Source organism: Bos indicus x Bos taurus, chromosome 11 (genome assembly GCF_003369695.1).
Source record: "Bos indicus x Bos taurus breed Angus x Brahman F1 hybrid chromosome 11, Bos_hybrid_MaternalHap_v2.0, whole genome shotgun sequence".
Classification (NCBI taxonomy): Eukaryota; Metazoa; Chordata; class Mammalia; order Artiodactyla; family Bovidae; genus Bos; species Bos indicus x Bos taurus.
In genome coordinates, this window is record NC_040086.1 from 27,607,802 (window position 1) to 27,632,628 (window position 24,827).

The 24,827-nt window shown below is 35.5% G+C and overlaps 1 protein-coding gene across 3 annotated transcripts in view; it reads right to left on the reverse strand.

Moving 5' to 3' along the window:
- Positions 1–24,827, reverse strand: part of SRBD1 (S1 RNA binding domain 1) — a 244,569-nt gene that overhangs the window by 77,002 nt on the left and 142,740 nt on the right. For all 3 annotated transcript variants that reach the window (XM_027555165.1, XM_027555166.1, XM_027555167.1), the window contains 2 exons: positions 22,156–22,247; positions 12,850–12,932 (listed from right to left, as the gene is read on the reverse strand). In XM_027555165.1, the coding sequence (XP_027410966.1) occupies positions 12,850–12,932; positions 22,156–22,247 (175 nt within the window). The remainder of the gene's footprint in view (positions 1–12,849; positions 12,933–22,155; positions 22,248–24,827) is intronic.

The window sequence follows — 24,827 nt, forward strand, 5'->3', positions numbered from 1 at the left end:
ACACATAACCAATGTCAGGTCTAACCAGTATACTAAAAACTTCCTTAGACCTTTGTGGAAAATAAAGATGAAATTTTACAGAATTCCGTAAGCTTACATTTTAATAGATAATTTCACTTTAAAAGAAAGTCTATTCCAATGAATTTCATGACAACAAATTTTTTTTCATAAAGATATTATACTGTATTAATCAAAGATCCTCAGAAATACTGTTGTACTAATTTAACCACAAAGAACATTCCTATGTAAGTATGCCCTCTGATTGAAGTATTATTTTTATAGAAAAAGGGATGGCCTGTGTTGTCAAGGGGGAGAAAGGAATGAAGAGATACACGCTATGAAGAAACTCTGGTTCTTTCATTCTCAGCAATCCTTGACTTTCCACAGTCATTCTCACTCTAACCACATGGCTATTCTAATGCTTTCTGCTCCTAAATTCTCAAACACTTTTCCGAAAAAGAGATTCATTAAAATACTTGTAACCAGTATTTTTGGTTTACCACACAAAAATTTTAAGTGAGAGGCTATAAAAATTCAAGCTATGTTCACAACAAGTTAAATACAATAAATAAGCAACTATACTGATAATCTACCATTTGTTCATCCATTCAGCAAATACTTATTGCATATCTAGGTACTAGGTCCTGGGAGCCGTGGATAGAGGTGGAAACACCATGAGAGTTTACATTCCACTAGAGGAGAGATGGTAAACAAAAGAATACTGTGATTTCAGAAAACTTAAAGTTCTTTTTTGGGGCAAGGGTGAGGGGTATAAAACAGGAGGCTCCTACTTCACAGAGAAAATAAAACTAGTCTCTAGGCAGGGGCAAGCTCTCCCTGTTCTGCTCTCTTCACTTCTTCCCAGACACCCACCATCCCAGGAGGTTCTCTCTTCTGAACTCTGTCAATTTCCTTTCTTAGTCTATTTCTTAGTTTAAGCTGTGGGTGTCATCTCAGGCACTGAGCTTCCTTTCTCTCTGACATCTTCTACTTCTCTACTTCTACCTTCTTCCTATAACATTTAAACACATTTAAATTTCAACCTCCTTTGAAAACTCTTTTCTTTAAAGAACTGTATACACCTGTTTCGAAGTGCTCACCTTTCATTCAGTCCTGTCTACTTCTGATTTCTGCCTCCACCACTCCAGTGAAATTATTCTTGTTATGGTCACCATCAACATTTTTAAAAAACAAAATGTGAAAACATATTTTCAACTCTTAACCTACCTTTATTCTTTTCAGTGTTTTACAGTATGAATTTTTGCTTCTCAAATGCTCATCTCCCTTAGATACGCATGTCCTGATTTTCCTTCTACATTACAAATACTGTAACGTGCATTCAAAACACCTGGAAATCTTGTTAAAGTCAGATTCTGATTCAACCAATCAGGGTTAGGGCCCAAGAGACTTTTAGTAGGGCCTCGTGTTACTCAAATTGTAATTCTCAAACAGCACTGATATCACCTGGGAGATTTGCACAAACACAGAATCTCATGCTCCACCTTAGGCCAACTGAATCAGAATCTGCATTTTAATGAGACCTCATGAAGGTTTTTTTTTTTTTTTAACTGTATATTCAAGCTTGAGAAGCATTAGAGATCAGTGGTTCTCAAAGCTTAACCATTAAAACACAAATTCCAGTGCCCTACCCATTGATTTTGTGATCCTATATGTCTGGGAGGAGGTTACAAGAATATGCATTTCTAACAAGTTCTTAGATGATATTGATACTGCTGATCCAGGGGCTGTACTTTAAGAACCAATGGTTCTCAATCCGGCCTGTACATTAGAATCACCTGTGGAATTTTAAAAAGTTTGTTGATGTCTAGGGCTCACCCCAGACCAATTAAACTAAAATCTCTGGGGACATGGCCTAAAGGCTGGGATTTTTAAAAGCTCCCCTGCCTAATCTTAAGGTTTCTAATTTAGGTAATTTAGGAGCGTGTTGGTGAGAGGGGTAGTGGTGAAAAGAAAATAGTACAGGATGAATGCTAGTCATATTATGTAACATTATTACAACACATTATACTATAACTCCTTAAACATCTGTTCTACCCAACTCTGCCCTGTAAATAAACACTAGAAATTATAACAGTCTACAGGTTTGTCCTAGGCCATGTCTCAAATGATCATTTCAAATAATGGAACAAAACAATATTTAATTCTTAAAATTCAGAGAAGAATCCAGTATTTGCAAAGTGAAAAAAAAAAATCAAAGACAGTGTTAAAACTCTGCATTAAAAGAGTATTTGATTTGGTGCAAAATCAAGAGTCTTGAAGATAAAAATTTGAAAGAATAGTATGAAGAGAAATGTAGCCTAATAGGAAAGTATTTTCTCATTTTCACTGGGAAATTAAAACAGCTGTATTTTTCTGATTATATAAATCCTCACTGTAAAATACACACACACACACAAATGTATAAGGCAGAAATTAAAACCAACTGAAAGCCAAAGTTGCTGAGATAAAACACCTTTATCATTTGACCCAGCTTTCCTGCATCTTTTTATAAAATTTGACTTATTTAACAAAAGGTTGTAGAGTATATTATAAGGGACACCATGAGCCCACCAAACAACTTAAGAAACACGATATAAACAGAGTAGAAACTCCTGGTGCGCCTCTCCCAGTTCTCAATCCCCTCCCATCTCATGCCCCACTCACGGTAACTACTACCTGGGATTCCAGTGCCTATTTCAACGTTCTTACTGTATATATTGGTATTCACAAACAGTATGTAGTATTGTTTTTGATATTAAACATTTCTATATTGATCATAAACTACTAGACGTATTCTGCAACTGCCTTCTCTCTTAATGTATTTTATAAGGTTTATCCAAATTAATGTGGGTAGCTCTAACTGGGTCATCTTTGCTCCTATATAATATTCTGCTGCTGCTAAGTCGCTTCAGTCGTGTTCAACTCTCTGTGACACTATAGATGGCAGCCCACCAGGCTCCCCCATCCCTGGGATTCTCCAGGCAAGAATACTGGAGTCGGTTGCCGTTTCCTTCTCCAATGCATGAAAGTGAAAAGTGAAAGTGAAGTCGCTCAGTCGTGTCCGACTCTTAGAGACCCCATGGACTGTACCATCTGAGTATGCTACAGTTTATTTTTCTGTTTTTCTGAAGAAGGACATAACAAAAAGTTTCCAAATTTTTTAGTATTATAAATAGTGCTTCAGTGAGTTTCTTGCAAATGTCTTCTTGTGCACATTTAAGATAATTTTTCAAGGCTATGGATATCTAGCAACAAAACTGTTAAGCTGAAGAGAAGCCCCATCTCCCACTTTACTAGCTTCCAGTTGCTCTCCAAAGAGGTTATCAGTTTATACTTCTACAAATAAAGTGTAAAATTCCCAACGCTCCACATTGTTGAAAACATTTAAACTGTCAGATTAATTTTTGAAAACCAGAGAGGTTTCACATTGAAAACCATGTTGACTAGTAGTTTGCATTTCCCTAACTACTAGAGTAATAATTTTCTTCCTATCTTTATTTTACGTGTGTGTCTCTGCTTGTGTCAATTACCTGTTTATGTCCCTTGCCTATTTTTCTGTTGAACTGTTAAACTTTTTTTCTCTTAATTGTAGGAGATCTTTATAAATTATGGGCTCTTTATAGATTTTAAGTGATGCAAATACCTTCTCCCTGTCTGTGACTTTCTATGTAATATTTTCTGATTCAGAGATATTTTATATTCTAATACAATAGAACTTTCTATAATTGAACAAAAACAAGTAATTAATTGACCTTCTCTGGGAGTATGAATTTATATATTAGAATTTTCTAGTTATTCCTAAAGTTTTAAAATGTCTTTTCTGGGTGTGTTTTTTTCACTTCTGGAAGAATTATCCTTCCTATGTTGAAATACTAACTCTAGTATTCTATATATATATCTGTATATATTCTAATACAATAGCCACAAGGGATTCCCTGGTGGCTCAGAGGTTAAAGCGTCTGCCTGCAATGCAGATGAGGGTTCGATCCCTGAGCTGGGAAGATCCCCTGGAGAAGGAAATGGCAACCCACTCCAGTATTCTTGCCTGGGGAAGAGCCTGGTAGGCTACAATCCATGGGGTCGCAAAGAGTCGGACACGACAGAGTTACTTCACTTTCCAACAGAACTTAAAAATCTTTTTCTCTGTGGTAACCTTTAGTGTCTCACGTGTAATTTTTTTTCAGTCATTCATGATAAACCTAGTTTTAAACGCTGTGAAAATACTTTAAAGTTTTAGAAATCCTAACAGTGACTTTTGTGCTAATATATGAAATCAGAAAGTGAACTTAAAGTAGAAACTGAAATTGATCTAGTTTCACTGTCCAAGGTCAATGACAGACAAAATGTAAGTAAACAAAAGATAAAGGAAATTAGATATTTCATTGTTAATAATTCAAGGCACTATTTGTAACAGGTTTCTCAAATCACACTAACACCTCACATTTCTTTTAAAGATAAGTAATGGTGTTTTACTAGGGTGTGTGTATATGTACCTGGCTTATTACATCGGCAGTGATTTCCAACAATCTAAGAAAACTATAGTTAATATTTCAACATAGGAAGGACAATTCTTCCAGAAGTGAAAAAAACACACCCAGAAAAGAAATTTTAAAACTTTAAGTTTAGGAATAACTAGAAAATTCTAATATATAAATTCATACTCCCAGAGAAGGTCAATTAATTACTTGTTTTTGTTCAATTATAGAAACAGCTCTGTTATGGTAAAAAGTAAATGAAATACCTGAATTCCAAGACTAAATTTGAATTTCATGTATGAATACATGGTAAATCAGAGATTCAAGCAGAGCTAGTATCCTGGGATCTAAAGTTGAGGGACAGGATTGTGAAAACATTTGGCAAGAAACTCATTTATGTGAATAATGCCTAATTTGTAGAATAATTTCCTCTTATGTTTCTTTAACCTTTGTGTTTTATTGATTTCAAAATATTGATTTAATATTGCATAGAAGGCAAAAATCCAGGTCAAGTCATCTAAGTGGATATGCATGGGACAGACTTTTTTCTATATACCATGTTAAAGTAACACATCATTAATGGATTAAAATGTTTAAAATGATTTGGACAAATAATACAGGACAGGTGAGAATCCTTACTACCTTTTACATACGTACAGTAAAACATTTCATAATCCTTACAATATTAACTATAAAATAATTTTTTAACAGAGTAATGCCACAACCGAAGAGTGGGTTTTTTGGGGTCTTGTTTTGTTTCTCTCCAGAACTGATCCTATAGAAGGGGTGGGGAAGTAAAGTACAAATTCCCACCTTTGAGGTTTAACCATGAAAAATTTCAGCTGGGAAGATGATTTTTCTTTTACAATGACTCCTCATTATACATAATAATGAGGAATAAAGATGGCCTGGATAGAGAAAATCCACTAAGGATTTCAGAAACTCATTTTGGAAAACCATTTCACTCTCTAATAACATCAAATGATCTAACAGAGAGGCACAAAGGAGAAAAAGGGGACTGCCCTGTCTTTCCTACTTTACTGTGAATGCTCATGAACAAATACAGGTGTTAATGAGCATGAAAGTATCTAAAACATGATCCAAGGAAGAAATAAATAGCAAGTAAATCCGACATATTCAAGGTCTGCTCTCTTGATATGACAAGGCCAAACTAAACCATCATTCCCCATGTCCCACAGAACTCAAACAGAGCCAACCCAGCATCATCCTGCTCTCACCCTGGAGTGTTTTCTTGGGAGTAACACCAAGCCACTTTCCAGCAAAGTCTTCAGGGGTCAGTTAGGGATATGTTGTCATTCGACCACACTGGCTGCCTCTCTCTCCAGAAATAATGACAGGCATGTGTTTTTGAAATCAGCTCTCCCCATTTTCTAAGACAAGGATTGGAGTGCTGCCTTGAGCATTTTAGCTGTTATTAAACCAAAAGTATTTTAGTTTCTATTGAAATAATAATATTACAGCTTCTATTATTTCATATAACTATTTAACATTCTTTCTTTGAATAGCTTTCATTTCTAAAATCGACAATGTTTGTCCAGCTACTCATAATTTAAATCAGAATAAATACAAGTATTAAATTTACACTAAAAGCACTTATAGATCCCAGCTAAAAAGAAATCCAGTCCCATTTTGGTTGTACTGGAAGTCTATTTTATCAAGGCTTAAAATTAAGTGGTCCATTGACTGGGAAATGGAAATATTTATTTTACAACACATTTTTCCTAATATATAATCACTACAGAAAGTTCGAAAAAAGGTAAGAAAAAAAAAAAGAGAGAAAAATCCCTAATCACACCAACAAAGATATAAATATCAGTCAACAGCCAGTTACTTTTTTCCTTAAGTGTAAATGCACATCTCTAATTCTAAAACACAAATTGGTTTTATTCTGTATCAACAACTTTTTTGCAATTTAAAGATATGTTAGGAGCAATTTCTCATGGCATTAAGTCTGCCTGGAAAGCCTGAATTTTTAATGGCTGTATAATACTTCAACTGGGAGATGTGCCATAACTCATTTAACTCTTTTCCTATTGTAGTTGCTTCCGACATTGGTTGTAACGGCAAACTTGTATGTGAATCTTAGAAACAGTTTTTATTATTACATTAGAAGAGACTCCAAAAGAAAGAAATACCAGGTCAAAGCAATGTGTATTTTTAAAATGGATCATGATAGGTATTAACTATTTACTAGAAATAACAATTTATATAACACCTGCAGTGTTTATGAATGTTCATTTTACTGTATCTTTTTTATTTGCACAGATATTTATCACTTTATTACTACTTTACTCAATTATTAGGTTGAAATAAATATCTCTTTGTCTAATTTGGGTTTTTCTGATAGAGAAAATTTATATATATTTCATCCATATAAATGGTATGTAAAGTCTCCATAAAATTTTGTCAATGTTTTATAGGAACCAATAAATAAATGTATACAAATTATAAGAAAACACCAAATTCTAATAATAAAATATGTAGTTACCATATGTACATATATATTTGTGGCCAATAACTTCCCTACTTCATCATTTGGCTTTTTTTTTTTTTCATCATTTGGCTTTAAACTGTAACACAGAAAATCCACTCTAAGTATATATTCAAGAGAAATGAAAATACACATCTTAAAAATTTGTACACAGTTTTACTGTAAGTTCATATCTCTCTAGATACAAAGCCAGTAGACTAGATTTGGATGGATCCACTAAACAATGCTATCTCACCTAAGAACTGAATATCTAACAGTAATTTCTTGCTGCCTGCTAACCAATACCTATTTAGAATTAAAATAAAAATAAAATAGAAACTTGTACACAAATGTTCATAATAGCATTATTCATAAGAGCCCCAAAGTGGAATTAACCCAAATTTCCATGATCTGATAAATGTTTAAACGAAATGCGGTATATATACATACAATGAGGTACTATCACCCACAAAAAGAATGAAGTTCTGATACATGCTATAGCATGGATGAATCTTGAAAATATTATGTGAAAAGAAAGAAGTCAGTCACAAAAGACCACACACTGTATAATTAAATTTGTATGACATATCCAGAATAGACAAAGCAATAGAAACAGAAAATAAATTAGTAGTGGCCCAGGGCTGGGGACGGAAAAGGCAATGGCACCCCACTCCAGTACTCTTGCCTGGAAAACCTCATGGATGGAGGAGCCTGGTAGGCTGCAGTCCATGGGGTCGCTAAGTTGGACACGACTGAGCAACTTCACTTTCACTTTTCCCTTTCATGCGTTGGAGAAGGAAATGGCAACCCACTCCAGTGTTCTTGCCTGGAGAATCCCAGGGATGGGGGAGCCTGGTGGGCTGCCGTCTACGGGGTCGCACAGAGTCGGACACGACTGAAGTGACTTAGCAGCAGCAGCAGCAGGACTGGGGAAGGAGGGGGTGCTGGAGAGTGACTGCTAATGGTTTCTTTCAGGGTGATGAAAATGTTCAAAAATTAGACAGTGCTAACAGTTTCACAACCCTGTGAATATATGAAGCATCTTTGACATGTACACTTTAAGTGGATGAATTTATGTATGGTATATGATTATATCTCAGTAGAGTTGTTTTTAAAATATATGTCACTATACTGTGGTCTGTTAAAGCCCCCACCAAAAAAGTGAACTTGTCTCTTGTTCTAATTTTCAGAAGTGTTTAATACTGCATATTTTTCTGAAGCTATGCTGTTAGCATTCTATAATGCTCAGAGCAATTATATTTTCTTGGGATACTGTTCCACAATTAATATTAAATAACCCTTTTTGACCTTGACCTTTAATCTTAAATGCATTTTGCCTTAAATTCTATTTCATCTCACATGTTGATGTTGCTGACTTTTCATTTATGTGGAATATTTTTCTCCAAATTTGAAATATCAAGGTTGCTTTTTTCTTGAACACGTGTACACCCGTGGCGGATTCATGTTGATGTATGGCAAAACCAATACAATACTGTAATTAGCCTCCAATTAAAATAAATAAATTTATATTAAAAAAAAAAGAAGTACCTCTTGCACATAGAGGCTTCCCTGGTGGCTCAGTTGGTAAAGAATCTGCCTGTAATGAAGGAGACTGCTTGCAATGTAAGAGATCAGGTTTGATTTCTGGGTTGGGATGATCCCCTGGAGAAGGAAGTGGCAACCCACTCCATTCTTGCCTGGGAAATCCCATAGCCTGATGGTCTACAGTCCATGGGGTCGCAAGACTCGGACACACACATCTCGGTGCTATATTTTATTTGTAAAAGTCTGAGATCCTATTCATAGGCAAATTTAATGCTTTCACTTTTACCTATTAGTACACTTATTTCTGTCATCATATATTTTATTTATTTACTATACGTTCTTATTTTCTTTCCTCTACCTTTGGTTGGAATGTTAAACTTGATTTATTTTTTTACTCTCATGATTTATATTAAGTGTCCTATTTGTGGTTATTACTCATATATTTCAGATTATGTTTCTCTAAAAAAATTAAAGAGTTAATCTATATTTGAATCTTTTTCCTGAAAAAGAGTCCTAATATTCTATCTCTTTTCTTCTACTCTCCCGTATTTAGTTGATCTGCTCCTGACTAATTTAAGGATGAACCTTATAGTTAAAAAACTATGACTTAACAATACAAATACACTTTACTGGACATTTGTGTATTGTAAAGCTCTCTGCTGTTTCCTTACTTTGATACCACTTCCTCAAGACATGACCTCCCACTTTTTGGACCTCCAATCCCACACCCACCCTCCCACATTAGGCAGGAGAGCTAGCATAAATAATTCTTTCAAAGAAGGTCTGTAACAATCAGAGAAGCTGAATTATTACAGATCCAAAACTATTTTTATTTTATTTTCCTCTCACACTGAATTGCTGGTTTGCCTGCATACAGAATTACAGGTTCAACATAAATTTTTTCTCAACTTCAAAACTACTGCATTTCTATCTTCTATTACTTGTTTTAATCAATAATAGAGCTAATATCTACCTGATTTTTCCCTTTGTAGGTAAACTGTTTTTGCTCTCTGGAAGGTCTTAAGTCAGTTCCTCCTTATTACTAGCATTCTGAAAGTTCACAGGAAGGCATCTGAGTGTAGGTCGTTTGTCACTCTTTTATTTAGTATTCAGTAGGCCTTTTTAGAGAAGGCAATGGCACCCCACTCCAGTACTCTTGCTTGGAAAATCCCATGGACGGAGGAGACTGGTAAGCTGCAGTCCATGGGGTCGCTAAGAGTCAGACACAACTGAGCGACTTCACTTTCACTTTTCACTTTCATGCACTGGAGAAGGAAATGGCAACCCACTCCAGTGTTCTTGCCTGGAGAATCCCAGGGACGGGGGAGCCTGGTGGGCTGCTGTCTATGGGGTCACACAGAGTCTGGCACAACTGAAGTGACTTAGCAGCAGTAGCAGCAGGCCTTTTTAGAAGACTTGTCTATCTTCAGTTTGGAGAAATTTCATCCTATTATTTCTGGGATCATAACTCCCCTCCACTCTCGTTTATCTGAAGTTCTATTAGATGCATGTAGAAGCTTTAGATGGAAAAGGAAATGGCAAACCACTCCAGTATTCTTGCCTGGAGAATCCCATGGACAGAGGAGCCTGACAGGCCATGGTCCCACAGGGTAGCAGAGAGTCGGACATGACTGAACCAACTAAGCACAGAAACTTAAGAAGGCACTCTATATTGTACGACCTTTTGTTCATGCTTCCTACCTTTTTAAGACTACACCCTAAAGAATCTAACTCAATCTTCTACTTCATTAATTTGCTTCTAGCTGTGTCCACTCTATTTCACCTATGTGTTGTTTTTTCTTTTTTTAAATCTTAACAATTAGATTTTAAAATTCTTAGATTGGCTTAATTTCATTCTATTCCATGTTTGTTTTAGAAATGTAATAACCTTTCCTATGTTACCATGAATGTTAATCTGACTTATTTCAGAGTCTGTTGCCTGTTCATTGTTTCTTTGAGTATTGTTTATTTCTTAAGGTTGGAGCCTCGTTTTTCTATCATATGTTTTCCTCAAACATTTAGTGACTCTTGGCAACAAGGTCATTTCAGAGACTCTCTGTGTCTGTCTCTGTATAATGGTTCTGTTCACTACCATGAGCCTCAAGTAAAAAATGTGGGATATGATGCCAGGTGTCATGTACATGTTACAAGTTTGTCTTCCAGGAAGAAACTCCTTGAGCTTTTTGACAACCAAAGGCTACCTGAGGGATCACCAAGCCTCTCTGGCCTCTGTATTATACAGGCCTAGCCATTCTATATGTACCTCCTTACCTAATCCTGCAGACCTCTCCACTCTTTGAATATGACTCCGGTTAGTGAACACTACTCATCTATATATTTTGGGGGTGTGGCTCCACCATGCTTTATTTTTCTGTGGATGTGACTCATCAGGCTTAACATCTTTTAAGAATTCTTATAATTTCGATCCACTGGTGGGACCCTTTCTTGTTTTCCCAGACTATTATCTGTTGATTAACATAAGTGAGTATTTATATAAGTACAGACACATATGTACACTTTTTCTGTCCTCTTATGGAATTTGGAACATGCCAGCGGTGGTGGAAATGTAGTTAAAGAATAGCATGAGCTCAGCCTACTATCTTGATCACTTTCTCAGTGTCATTGTTTGCTCAAGGGTACTCTAGTGTTAACATGGCTATATCTCTAAATCTCAGACTCGTATATCCAACTCTGAGCTGATACCTTTTCTTGTATTTCTTACAGGCACCTCAAATTTAACATGTCCAAAACTGGATTACTCATCTTATCCTCACCAAATCTGCTCAGGTATCCTCATGACCCTTGCAACAAATTCTTCACAACTCCTTTTCACTCACATCACCAAATAGTCCCTACAAAATACATTTTATTTTTTTCCATTTCTACTGAGTGCCATTAACTTTGTCCCAGCCACCATTACCTTTCACCTAGAATAGTTAGTCAACGTTCAAAAATACAAATCAAATCATGTCATTCCTCTGCTTAAAACTCTTCCATTACTTCTCATTGCTGTTGGAATCAATTCCACAGTTTTTCCACATTAAACACTACTCTGAATCCAAATCTGGAGACAAGGTCCCTGCTATTTACTTAAAGACCTGATGCCAACAGGTTATTAGCCTCCTGGGTTATATAAGTTCCCCTTTCCTTTGTTCCACCATCTTGTTGAGGTATTCCATAACTTCACCTTAAATTAATATAACTTCTCTTAACTATGATGCCTGTATTATAAAACTGCTATAATAGGTATACTCTTTAGATACTAGGTATTTTATCTATCTGTAACTAGATCGTCCCTTTAGGAACCATCCTTGTTGAATGAACAAGTCCAGTTAAAGCTTTGGATGCCTCTTGGTTTAACTTACTATAAAATGGGAAAACTCCAGTTAAGTCCCATATATGACAGGTTAGTCCAGGCTTTGATAGTGTGAGCCTGGGTAAAAATCCTAACTACTCTTGGACATGGCTTCTTTTCCTGTCAAATGAGGAGGGTAGGGTTGGATGATCTCAAAGGTCTCTCTCTTCCATTTCTAGTGGTCACAGATCCTATGATGTAATCTAGTATTTCCTTAGAGAAAATACAGTACCTATCACTCAAATTTCATGAAAATTGTACAGAGGGTAATATTCTCCTTCAGGCCTAAGTAGAACTTTCACCAGAGAGAAAATAATTCAACTTGAGGTTTCTGGAGACCACTTAAACCAATATGGATTCATTTTACCCAGATTTACTGTCACCCTCAATTGCCTAAGGAATACAAACTCAAGAACTGAAAATACAATAGCAACAACAATAAGCACTATTACTACTATTATTGCTACTACTACACAGTAACAAAAATGAAAGCTTTTAGCTCATACTGGGAAATGACAAAAACAAACTATAATAATCTAATAGGAATGAAACAGGAAAAAAAAATAACAGTAAGTACCAAAGGCTTCTTCTGGAAAGATCAATAAAGATCAATAGTTCATATGGGTTTACCAAAAGAACCAACATACTCCGCTTTATCCACATCCCCTCCACTTTTATAAAAACGTTAAAAGGAGAGGCTCTTCAGACTTGCATCTAACATTTTAATAGTGTCTAAACTGATTATAACCAATTCTGAGTCTTGATCAAAATCATAAATACCAGTATAAAAAACTCACTCCTTCCTTAGTAATTTATAATACCTAACTATCGTTCTGCAAACTGTACAACCGTTGAAAATGGGAACTTATTCCCACTGACAATTACTATACCAAGGTTTGAGTACTGCTCTCTTTTTTTTTTGTTTTTAGTACTGCTCTCTTTATTGATGGATTTCATAAATTAAATGGCCCACATTGCTTTACCTGATACATTCCAACTCCGATGTGCTTTGGCTCAATTTTCACTAGCTCAGCTAATGGATCTTGTACACGCCTTGCTATGGAAACTGAAAAAACAGAATCAGAAAACAAGTATGGCTTAATGTGAAAAGCAGTATCCAGATAATTACTGTTTTAGTTTCTTATAATACCAGCAGTTATCCCTCTTTATTCTTCCCCCCAAAAGACCAACAGTTTAACCAAGTTTCAGTCTCCCCCCCACCCCATACAAAAAGTGAATGCAAAACTTCAGGATTGATTACGTCACCAAAACTCCTAGGCATTGCTAAGCTCAAATGCATTGAAAGGGTTATATATTTGAAAAACAAGTAAAACAGTTGCTGTATTTACACAATTACCTGTTCATTTGTTAAATACAGTATGCAAGGACACCTCACAATTTAAAGAACAAGTAGATATTGTTTTATTTCTAAATAACCCTGCATTACTATAAACATGATCCACATCTTTGCATTAAATATGCTTATTAAGACTACATCTTGATAATGATGACTAATGACAGAATCATATCTTACTGCAATCAGAGATCAAGTTAGCTGGCTAGTGAATATACTTGTATCGCCTTGAATATGACTGCAAGATTAGTCTGGGAAGTGATCTGCATGCTAACTGCTTGCTCCTAACACATGCACAGTCCTAATTACATCCCTTTCCTGACCATCACATCGCATTTTTAAGAGACTTGAGAGTTAACTTCAAATATTGCTTTACTTGTGTCATGATTTTTACTTAGTCATCATTTATTATTACCTTTTTTAAAACAAAATCTCATAACTAATTTAGCTTATAAGACAAATTTAGTTGGAAAAAAGAAATTTAATATGAATCTTTAGTTCAGTTCAGCTGCTCAGTTGTGTCTGACTCTTTGCAACCCCATGGACTGCAGCACACAAGGTTTCCCTGTCCATCACCAACTCCCAGAGCTTGCTCAAACTCATGTCCATTGTGTCGGTGATGCCATCCAACCATCTCTCATCCTCTGTCGTCCCCTTCTCCTCCGGCCTTCAATCTTTCCCAGCATCAGGGTCTTTTCAAATGAGTCAGCTCTTTACATCAGATGGCCAAAGTATTGGAGTTTCAGCTTCAGCATCAGTCCTTCCAATGAATATTCAGGAGTGATTTCCTTTAGGATGGACTGGTTTGATCTCTTTCCAGTCCAAGGAAGTCTCAAGAGTCTTCTCTAACACCACAGTTCAAAAGCATCAATTCTTCATCAATATGAATCTTAAGGATAATTAAGGCAACTCTTTTTTTCCCCCAAGTAGTATAGATGCATTGAGTGTTTACATATGAACAGGATTCATTTTCTAAACACATGAAAGTTAGTCAATGTCACCTACTCATATAGAAGGTTGGATAAAATATAAATTCATTAAGTGAAAACATTAAGGTCGTTAAAGGAAATTCCATGGCTGTTTTTGTGTTAAATTGTTGAAGGACTGATAAAAGAAGTCACCTCTTAGAAGTGACTATCAGATTCTCCTGATGTGTGCCACCTCTCATCAGAGATAAGATCCATTGTAAACATCAAGTTCACTGCACAGTCATTCAAGTCTTTTTCACATCTTTTACTAGTATTGCTAAGAGATAGTGACAACGGCAACTTGCAAAACAAGCTTAGAGAGCAATAAGTTGGTATCTTATAATCTGCCTATTTCTCCCACAGAAGAGATGGGAATTCCAAGGACTTCATATACACCTATCTTATCAAATTTCACATAAAGTTAATTAGTGCAAGCATGGAAGTATAAGTGGTTTCTTCTAATAACCACATTTATAGTTACCCATTGAAACACATGCCACCAGAGACATACCTGGTATTCTCTAAAAACAAAAAAGTGAGCCCTCCACATCTGTAAGTTTCACATTCACAGATTTTGCTATGGATCAAAAATGTTTGAAAAAAAATTCCAGAAAGTTCCAAAAAGTAAAACTTGAATTTTCCGCATTAGCAACTATTTACATTGGACTTACAACTGTTTACATAACATTTACATTGTATTAGGTATTACAAGTAATCTAGAGATGTTTTAAAGTATACGGGAGGATGTGCACAGCTTATATGTAAATATTACACTATTTTATATAAAGGACAAGAGCATTCTTGTGTTTTGGTACCTGAGAGGGGTTTCTGAAACCAATCTCCTAAGGCTACCAAGGGATAATTGTATTATTTCTTTATTCTAGCCTTTATATATATAATACAATAAGAATGATTTTCAAACATATACATACATTGCAAAATACTTTCAGATTAAAGAAACAACAGTAAACCAAGCTAAGGGAACAGGCATCAGAACATATGCTGCATAGGAAGGCAATATTAGAAGTTCAATAAAAGTATATCAATAATACATAAATCTTTCAAATCTACACCTTCAGGAGAACCCACATTATGAAAACCTAAAACTCAGAAAGTGGTTACAGCATTGTATGTAATTGGTAAGTGTGAGTAGATCCCATATTTTAACATTTCTGAGATACATAAAAGGATTTTCAACTGTTTTCTACTGGATTCCCTTCCAACAGTTCACTGCCAGTGTATCATTTGTTCATCCAAATATTGCTAAATATTAGCAACGATGGATTGAAAATGATGGTTTCTAGACGCCATTAATTCTACAATAAGTCCCAAGGGCTTCTGGAGTTACAGTGTACCCAGTAAACAACCCTTGACAAAGATCTAATATTTCTAGGATTGGCATTTCACTTTCAGATGCTGTTCGTTCTGTGAAGTATAAAAACCAAATATGGAAGAGACAGAGGCAGGAGGAGAAACACAGATGAATACTATTTAAAGTAGAATTTGAAAAGTAGTATGCTCAAGCTTTGAAGAGAAGATGGAGCTGTTTTTCTGCTGGCAGGATAACCAAGAGAAACGTTATGCAGCAAACAGTACTCATTTAATGATCAGGCTAACTACAGATTTCTGCAAGTTAGAGACAGAGAAGTAGTTCAGGCAAAAGGAGTCTAGTAGATTGCTGATTCAGAAAATGAAAACAGAGTAAGAGTCATGGCCCCAACCTTGCGGCACACTCATTTTGAGTTAGAAAGGAAAAGGAGGAAATGGTGGCAGAGGCAGAGGAGGAATGGTGAGGAAAGTATAGTAAAAGGAGTAAAAAAGACTTCTGGAACATGTTGAACACAGAGTCACCCTATGTCCCCGAGTTTTTACTTCTAGGTACATACTCAAAAGAAATGAAAATATCTGTCCAAATAAAATCTTGTACATGGATGCTCATAGCAGCATTACTCATAGTAGTCAAAAAGGTGAAAACAACCCAAATATTCAACAACTGATAAATGGATGAAAAAAACATGGTATACACCAGTATGGTGGTACATTATTTGGCAATAAAAAGGAATGGGGTACTGATAATACGCTACAGCATGGGTAAACTTTGAAAACACTATACTAAGTGAAAGAAGCCAGTTGGTCACAAAAGACCTCACGTTGTAATGACTCCATTTCTATGACATATCCAGAATAGACAAATCTGTACAGACAGAAAGAAGGTCAGTGTTTTCCAGAGACTGGGAAAAAGAGAGGAAGGGGTACAAACTGCTAATTGGTATGGGGTTTCTATTTGAGGCAATGAAAACGCTCTAAAATCGGATACCGGCAATAGTTACACAACTGACTATACTAAAAAATGATGACATAAACTTTAAAGGGTTAATTGTGTGCTATGTAAGCTGTATCTCAATGAAGTTGTTACATGTTTTTTAAATGCAGAATGTCCAAATGTATGGCAAATATTATCTATTTTTTCCCACATATGATGCCAACGCTTCTCTGTATCATAGTTACTATTCACCATTGTTCAGGAAATTCTAGTTAACACAATTGGAACAGAAAGAAGACACGATTACTGAAAAGACAGAAATTAGATTACTTATTATTATTTGCAGATGATGACTGTCTTCTTAGAAAACCCAACTAAGTCAACTGAAAAAAATATCACAACTAGTAAGATTTCAATCAGTTGGCTGGTTTCAAGACACCCACACAAAAACTGATGCTCCATCATATGCCATCAACAACCAATAAGAAATATCATGAAGGAGAATCCATTCACTGTCTCTGTGTGCATGTGTGTGTGTATTGCATGTAAGAAAAATAAAACATGCATAACCTGTGGAAGGGATCCCAGACTGAGTGAAGATTAGCATCCTAAAAGGTAAGCAACCAGAGCTACAGCCATGTGCAGTACCCCTGAAAGCAGCATTCTCCCCTCATTTATAAGCTGTCTTATATGCAAAGGATAAAAGGAAGTATATTGGTTTTGGTCTTTAGATCCATGAAACACCTAGAATCTTAAAGCTTCCAGAGCAAATAAATGTATTGCTTAGAAGACTGTACTAAACTGTGCTGTCTTTAAAATTTTCTTTATTCTGTTATCTGAGACTATAAAGTGGAAATTTTTCAAGTTCAAAACTCACTTCATTTTTGTACTTCTCCTTGCCATCAGACAGCAACAGAGGAAGACAGGTTAATCCCCATGCTGTCTTTTATTTCATTCAAGAACTCCAAATTAGAATTTTTTCACTGTAAAAAGCTGATTAAAATGTAACTGCAATGCTCTTAAAGCACATCTTGATCCTCTAATCAGTAATTACATTTTTCAATAAGGAGCTGACAAATCTGTTGACCTAATATAAATAATCTGTATCTTGATTGCAGCACTTGTGGTGACCTGACTAGCATAAGCTTTTAAAAATTCATAGATGGTATACCTAAAAAGGGTGAAATTATTTTATGTAAATATACCCTTAAATGAGTGAAGTATCTTTTCTCTAAGGATATCAAGCTTTTTCTTTATTTTTCTTCTTTCTACATAGTCTCTACTTCTTCCATGTAGTGCATACACTCCACCCCCTGCCTCATATTTTGGCATCTGTCTTTAACAGTATAAATTTTCCTTACATGTTAAGTGAACAACAACTTTCCATCAGAGGCAGGGTACTAAAAACCTGACTGTAAGTGCTTTGCTCAAAGGTGAGGTTTGTCAGTTGTGGGCTTCACTACAAGGTAATTTGGCCATTTCTCTGTGAAATCTCTGATCTCGGTTTCTATATGTATTTCCTCTTGTGTTGGTTGAATCCCCTAATTTCCTGCATGGAGGTTTTAGTTCTCTCTAAGGTATCTTAAAGCTCAACATTCAGAAAACTAAGATCATGGCATTCAGCCCCATCACCTCATGGCAAATAGATGGTGAAACAGTGGTAACAGCAGCTGACTTTATTTTTGGGGGCTCCAAAATCACTACAGATGGTGATTGCAGCCATGAAATTAAAAGACACTTACTCCTTGGAAGGAAAGTTATGACCAACCTAGACAGCATATTAAAAAGCAGAGACATTACTTTGACGACAAAGATCCGTCTAGTCAAGGCTATGGTTTTTCCAATAGTCATGTATGGATGTGAGAGTTGGACTGTAAAGAAAGCTGAGTGCTGAAGAATTGATGCTTTTGAACTGTGGTGTTGGAGAAGATTATTGAGAGTCCCTTGGACTGCAAGGAGATCCAACCAGTCTATCCTAAAGGAGATCAGTCCTGAGTAGTCATTGGAAGGACTGATGTTGAAGCTGAAACTCCAATACTTTGGCCTCCTGAGGTGAAGAGCTGACTCATCTGAAAAGACCCTGATGCTGGGAAAGATTGAAGGCAGGAGGAGAAGGGGACGACAGAGGATGAGATGGTTGGATGGCATCACTGACTTAATGGACATGAGTTTGGGCAAACTCCAGGAGTTGGTGATGGACAAGGAGGCCTGGCGTGCTGCAGTCCACAGGGTCGCAAAGAGTTGGACACGACTGAGCAACTAAACTGAACTGAACTGAAGGTATCTACAACATCAAGTTAATAATTATTTAATCCATTTTTTTAAATAGGTATTCCCACTCTTGTGTATAACCCATGTCTTCTGGTGCAGAAACCTATTTAACCCTCACTAGAGAGCAATTTTCCAGTCTTCTGCAAACGTCGAAGGAGAGTTACTCAGCTTTGTGGACTAGGTCTAATTCATTTTTTTTTAACTGATGTGAATTGCACATAACACAAACTTAACCATTTTAGGGTGTAACTTTCATTGGTATTTAGTACACTTACAATATTGTGCAAACCACCACCTCTATCAAGTTCCAAAATATTTTCATCACCCCCACAGGAAACCCCGAACACATTAAGCAGCCCCTCTTCACTGTCCCCTCTTCCCAGTCCTTGGCAACCACCATCCAGCTCTCTGTGTCTGCAGATTTGCCTATTCTGGACATTTCATATATATATATAAAATCATACAATATGTGACCATTTGTGCTCAGATTCTTTTGCTTAGCATGTTTTCAAGGTTCATCCATGTCATAGCATGTATCGTTACTTCATTCCTTCTTATGACTGAAAATATTACTTCATCATATGGACAAACCACATTTTGTCTATTCACCTGCTGATGAAGATTCAGCTACTGGACCAGTGCCAGTTTTTGGGTATTGTAAATAGTGCTGCTATGAGCATTTGTGTACACGTATTTGCTGAGTACCTGCTCTCAATTTTTTGAGTATATACCTGGAAATGGGATTGCTGGGTTATATGGTATTCTATGTTTAACTTGATCTCATTGTTTTTTAAAGAGACTTTTAATCCATCTTCTTATTTTAGACCCATTCTCAGCCCTCCCGAGATACTTCTAACAGTGCTTGGTGTAGTCCCTAAGTCCTCACGGTTTCTGTGATCTATTTCAGGTTAGTTCTGTTTTCAACAATGCTGTCTCAGTATTCCAATTTCTCAAGCTGGCTGAATCTCAGCTGATTTCCAGCTTCAAAACTATTGTTGCTATTTTCTCTTCCCTATTCTCCTTGTCCTAGTAGTTTATGCCTCCATTCTATCAAGTTGTTGTCATTTTAATGAGATTTCAGAAGAGAGTGAATGATATTTAAACTTCATTTTAAATCAGAAATCCAAAATAAACATTTTAATACCAACTATCTACCATTCTACTCATCCAATTTAAATCCTGTCCGTATAATAAATTTATTATGAGGGGAATGTAAGCATATATAAGGATAACTTCTGTTTTCAATAAGCTGATAAACTGGTCAAAAAGACATAGTAAGATAAAGGTAATTTTCTTACATATGTTTAACACTTGTAAGAATGGTGAGGTTCTCTTATATTTGATACAGTAAACTTATGGAGGGTTGAAAGGTAAAACCCACACCCATAGGTAGGTCTCAAATGAAGTGTAAAGTCATCCCCAGCATCAATCACTAGGAAAGAGAAAGACTCCCAGTCAGAAAACAGGAATTGAAAAGGAAGTGGGGCCCTAGAAAGTCAAGAGTAGAGACTCGCAGTTTCAACATTTGATTCCAGGACCAGACACCATGAAGACTCAAAATGTCTAGGTAGTATTTTGAGTTGATATGGATCAAAGTTGTTGCCAATGTGGAAACAAGCTAAGACAAAGAAAGAAGGCACATCTGCAGTGAATCACAAACTGAAGACACAGCTAGGTTTTGAAATCAGAGAGGACTATATACCAATTCCCTTTTTTATTATTTGCTATTTTAATAGTCTTATTAGAGCATTATAATTTTGTTCCCTAATAATACTGTGCAGTTATGTATCCACACAGGCCAGTAGTGGAAAGGAAATAGCAGCAAAGGGGAAGTTTGAGGGACTGCCACCACCTATGTAACATTTTTATCAAATACCCTGTTAGATGACTATCTTTCAGTCTCAACTTGGGAGGGAGGCTCTGAATTTTATTTTTTTGTAAAGTATTCCTTTATTTTAGAAGTTAATACACAAAATATTATGTACACACTTACTTGGCTATGTGGCCTCTTTAAGCCTTGGTCTCCTCATTTGTAAAGGGGGAGTAATAAATGACTCAGGGCAATTGTGAGGATTAAATAAAATAATCCTGGTAATGTATTTACCACAATGTTTCACATATATTAAGTGCTTAAAAAAGATCAGTGTTAGTAGCTCCCACTATAATTACCCTAGGTATTCCTCCTCTTAATATTTTATTACTATTTATATAAGGCAAGTATCAAAATAGAACATGTCAAGGAGGCAGAGACCCCATTGAGTTGGTGTGACAGGGAAAAATTTCACTGAAGAATTTGAGCTGGGATCTGAGTTTGAAGAGGAGATCATTATAGACAGGTGACTGTATCATAGAATGAACAACTGAAAGGAAACTACAAGTTCTTTTGGATTATAAAAGAAGTCTTTAACTTTAGATTAATGCAAAAATTTTCAAATACCTATCTCCAGGTATATATTTCAAGAACAGTCAATGAAATTTGATGAGAATCTTTAAGGGGAAAAAATTAAACAAGAAGTCTATTTCCCCTAATTTGGCATTTCCTAAAACTGGGGAGTTAAGATACACAAACTACTAAATATAAAATAAAGAACAAAGATATATTGTACAGCAATGGGAATTACAGCCATTATCTTTTAAGAACTTTTAATGAAGTATAATCTGTAAAAATACTGAATCACAATGCTGTACACCTAACAAATATAATACTGTAAATAAATGATACTTTGATTAATAATAAATCAGTAAACACACACACACAAGTCCTTTCTAACAAAGCAGTCTAAATATCCACCTATTACACAGAAAAATGCTCTGACCAGATCTATATTTTGCTTGTGATTCCAATTACTTTAATTAGATGTCTCAAAATATCTTAATTCCTTCATACACAAGATTTAAACTATTCCACAACACAGAAATCAGAGCAATTTTATACAACTAAAATCAAATCAGGCTGATTGAAACAATACACTAATGGCAATTCATATTAGCAAGACAAGAGAAACTGATCATTCAGCAAATATTTTGCAACAGACTCAAAGTCTGTAACTGTTTATGCATTTGCACTTTAAATATTTTTATGTTAACATATTACTTTTCTCCAACAAAAAGCTGTTAATAGTAATATTTCATAATAATAATGAGAGCTGAGAGTGTTTTACTGTACTACTAACTCTGCAGCATTTAATTTTACTAATAATGTTTTGGGCTAATTTTTCACCATACTCTAGAATACTGTGCAGTGTTCCTTAAAAGCAGTTTTCTTCCGCCTCTTTTCCATAATGCACAGTATTATTCCAATCAAATACTTTCTTTCTAATATGCCCGTAATACAGCTTCTAAAATTCCTTAGATATTTAAATATTTTGCTTGCTCCAAATTTAAGTCCAAAATACTAAAATCACACGCTTTTTGATGGTCCACAGTTTCTTACCTGCACTTCTCAAATTAGGGTCCAGTTCTGGCATCTCTTTGTTAGCTTCAGGGCTGACACTGTAGATCGATGCTCCTGCTTCACTGACGATACTGAGAAGAAAGAAAAGGGGAATATTATTTGCCAAACTTTCTGCCTGCCCAAAAAAAAAAAAAAAAATGAGTGAGAATAGGTATTATAAGAGAACTGAAGGGCAAAGCACTCTCTTTAAATTTCAATGGTATCTATACTATTTGATTATTCATTAATATAAGTGATTAAGCAATGTTTGTTTCTTCACATAGGAAATACACAGGCTTAAATCCATAATGAATTCATTCAGTTGTTTTCTGTCAGTAGTAATAAGAGAGAGTTTATAAATGAACACAATGGATACTCCTCCATGAGGCCAACAAAATTTTCAGAATACTTAGCTTCTCTGGTGCTTATAATCCATTTATGACTCTTGTCTGAATTAATCATTCTAAAGCATCTTGGAAAGCACAGACATGTATGTGGATACGTGCATATGTGGATACACACAAAAACTATTTCCATAAATGCTGCCCTGTTGTTGTTGTTTAGTCGCTAAGTCATGTCTGACTCGTGGCTCCATGGATTGTAGCTCACCATGCTCCTCCATCCATGGGATTTCCCATGCAAGATACTGGAGTTGGTTGCCATTTCCTTTTACAGAGGATCATACTGACCCAGGGATCGAACTTACGTCTCCTGCTTGGTAGGCAGATTCTTTACCGTTGAGCCACCTGGGAAGCCTTCACCATTATTATTACTTGGTTATAATTAACAACAACAATGTGAAAAGGAAGATCAGACACCCTACTTCTTTTCAGGAGGGTTTCAAGTCATCCTTTCAGTAAACTTGAAACATTATCACTTTAGGCAGATTTTAAATCATTTCTTGTTTCTTTAATCCAACCATCATACAACCTCTTTCTTTCTTCTCTGGCTCCATATACTTTACAAACCACACTGGCAGCACTCTGTTACAGATGACAGTTGTACAGAGGTTGGCATTTGTACAGTTTATCTAACATTTTAAAATGATGGGCTTTCTTTATGATATAATATATTAAAAATCATCTACTTTAAGTGTTTACAATACCTTTGGTTCTCTACCATGTGACTATCTAGGTGTCAAGATTCAAAAGTAGAAACATGGTTGGTGGTGCTTAATTTTTGATCTACTCTTAGGAACCTCTCCCTTTCTTGCTCTTCAGTAGTTACTTCAATTATGAGACAAGTTGAGCAGATAACTTCTAACATATTGCTCCACTGTAACCACTCAACAATGATAAGTAAAATGTGAAACAGTTAGTTTGCTACTCCAAAGAGTTCTTTGCAGAACTCCTAATTGAACTTTGATGATTATAAGCCTCTGAGACTTGAGAGGATTACTTGGGGCAACAAGAAGATTTATATATTTTTTGCAAACAAGATCTATTATTCCAAATTTCCTAACAGGGAAAATGAACACTCTTCAATTGGAAAGTGAGGCTGCTCATCTTGTTCCTCATCAAACTCTCATCAAGATATAGTAAGAGGTACATATTACATACAAAGCACAAAGCCAACCCCTTTATGTAACTGAGGATAAGAATATTCAGCCACCAGCTATGGAAAATTTAGTTTCAAACACAAATGAACACTCAGCCTAACAAAGTTCTTTTCCAAAAAAGAAAAAAACCCAGAGTATCCATGAAGTGCAGGCAGGACCAATTATTAAGAGAAAAGAGTATTTTAAAAAATCTTACCACAAATTTATATTCTGTCATTGCCAGAAGCCTCCAAAATTACCACTATTTGAGCAAAGGGAACTTAAACGGTAAATAAAAATTCCAATTAACTGTGGGCTTTAGCAATTGGGTACCTGAGAATTTTCTGGGTGATTCACTGTCTCTTGGAAGTTATAATTCTCAAAAGACTGAGGGAAACTGTTGCAAAGAAAAACACTCAGATAATAAATATTCCTCCAAATACCATACTGCCACTTCTTTTAAACAGAGGAATACAAAACAGATGTGACACGCTGCACCCAAAGATTTTAGATTAACATTAATATTAAATCAATACAAAATGTAGTAAATTTTATATGCTTTAGTTACTAGATAGCATGGGTCCAATAAACAGTTCAGTACTAAGCACAGATCAGGACGCTTAAATAATTAAATGAACAGAAAAACCTCAACACTGATTACTTCAATATAAAACATATAAGGATCTGAGAAGTGTATGTAGCAAGAATTAAATGAAATAAATCAAGCTGGGAGTGGTGATGATTTTTTCCAGGAGAAGCTGCTAAGAACAAAAGTTACAGCATTTGCCCTCTTCCTTTTTTTTCTTTCATATTTAGAGTTTAAGGATAGATATTATATGTGAGATTTTACAAGGTGCTCTGCTTATTAGGAAGTTTCCTAATAAACTATTAAAAATTATTCCAATTATCTCTAGCATATTTTGAGGAAAGCAAAAGTAAACTTTGCACAATATCCAGATATCTAACATTTAATATGTATCATATATCACAAAACAAATTTCACTCAGGTGTAAACTAATTAGGCTCATAATCTTAGCAATTTGATTATTTTATTTATTTTGCCATAAAACAGACAAGACTTTGAGCAAAATTTATAATTTTGGGGAAATTTAACTAACACAGTTCTATCTGAACT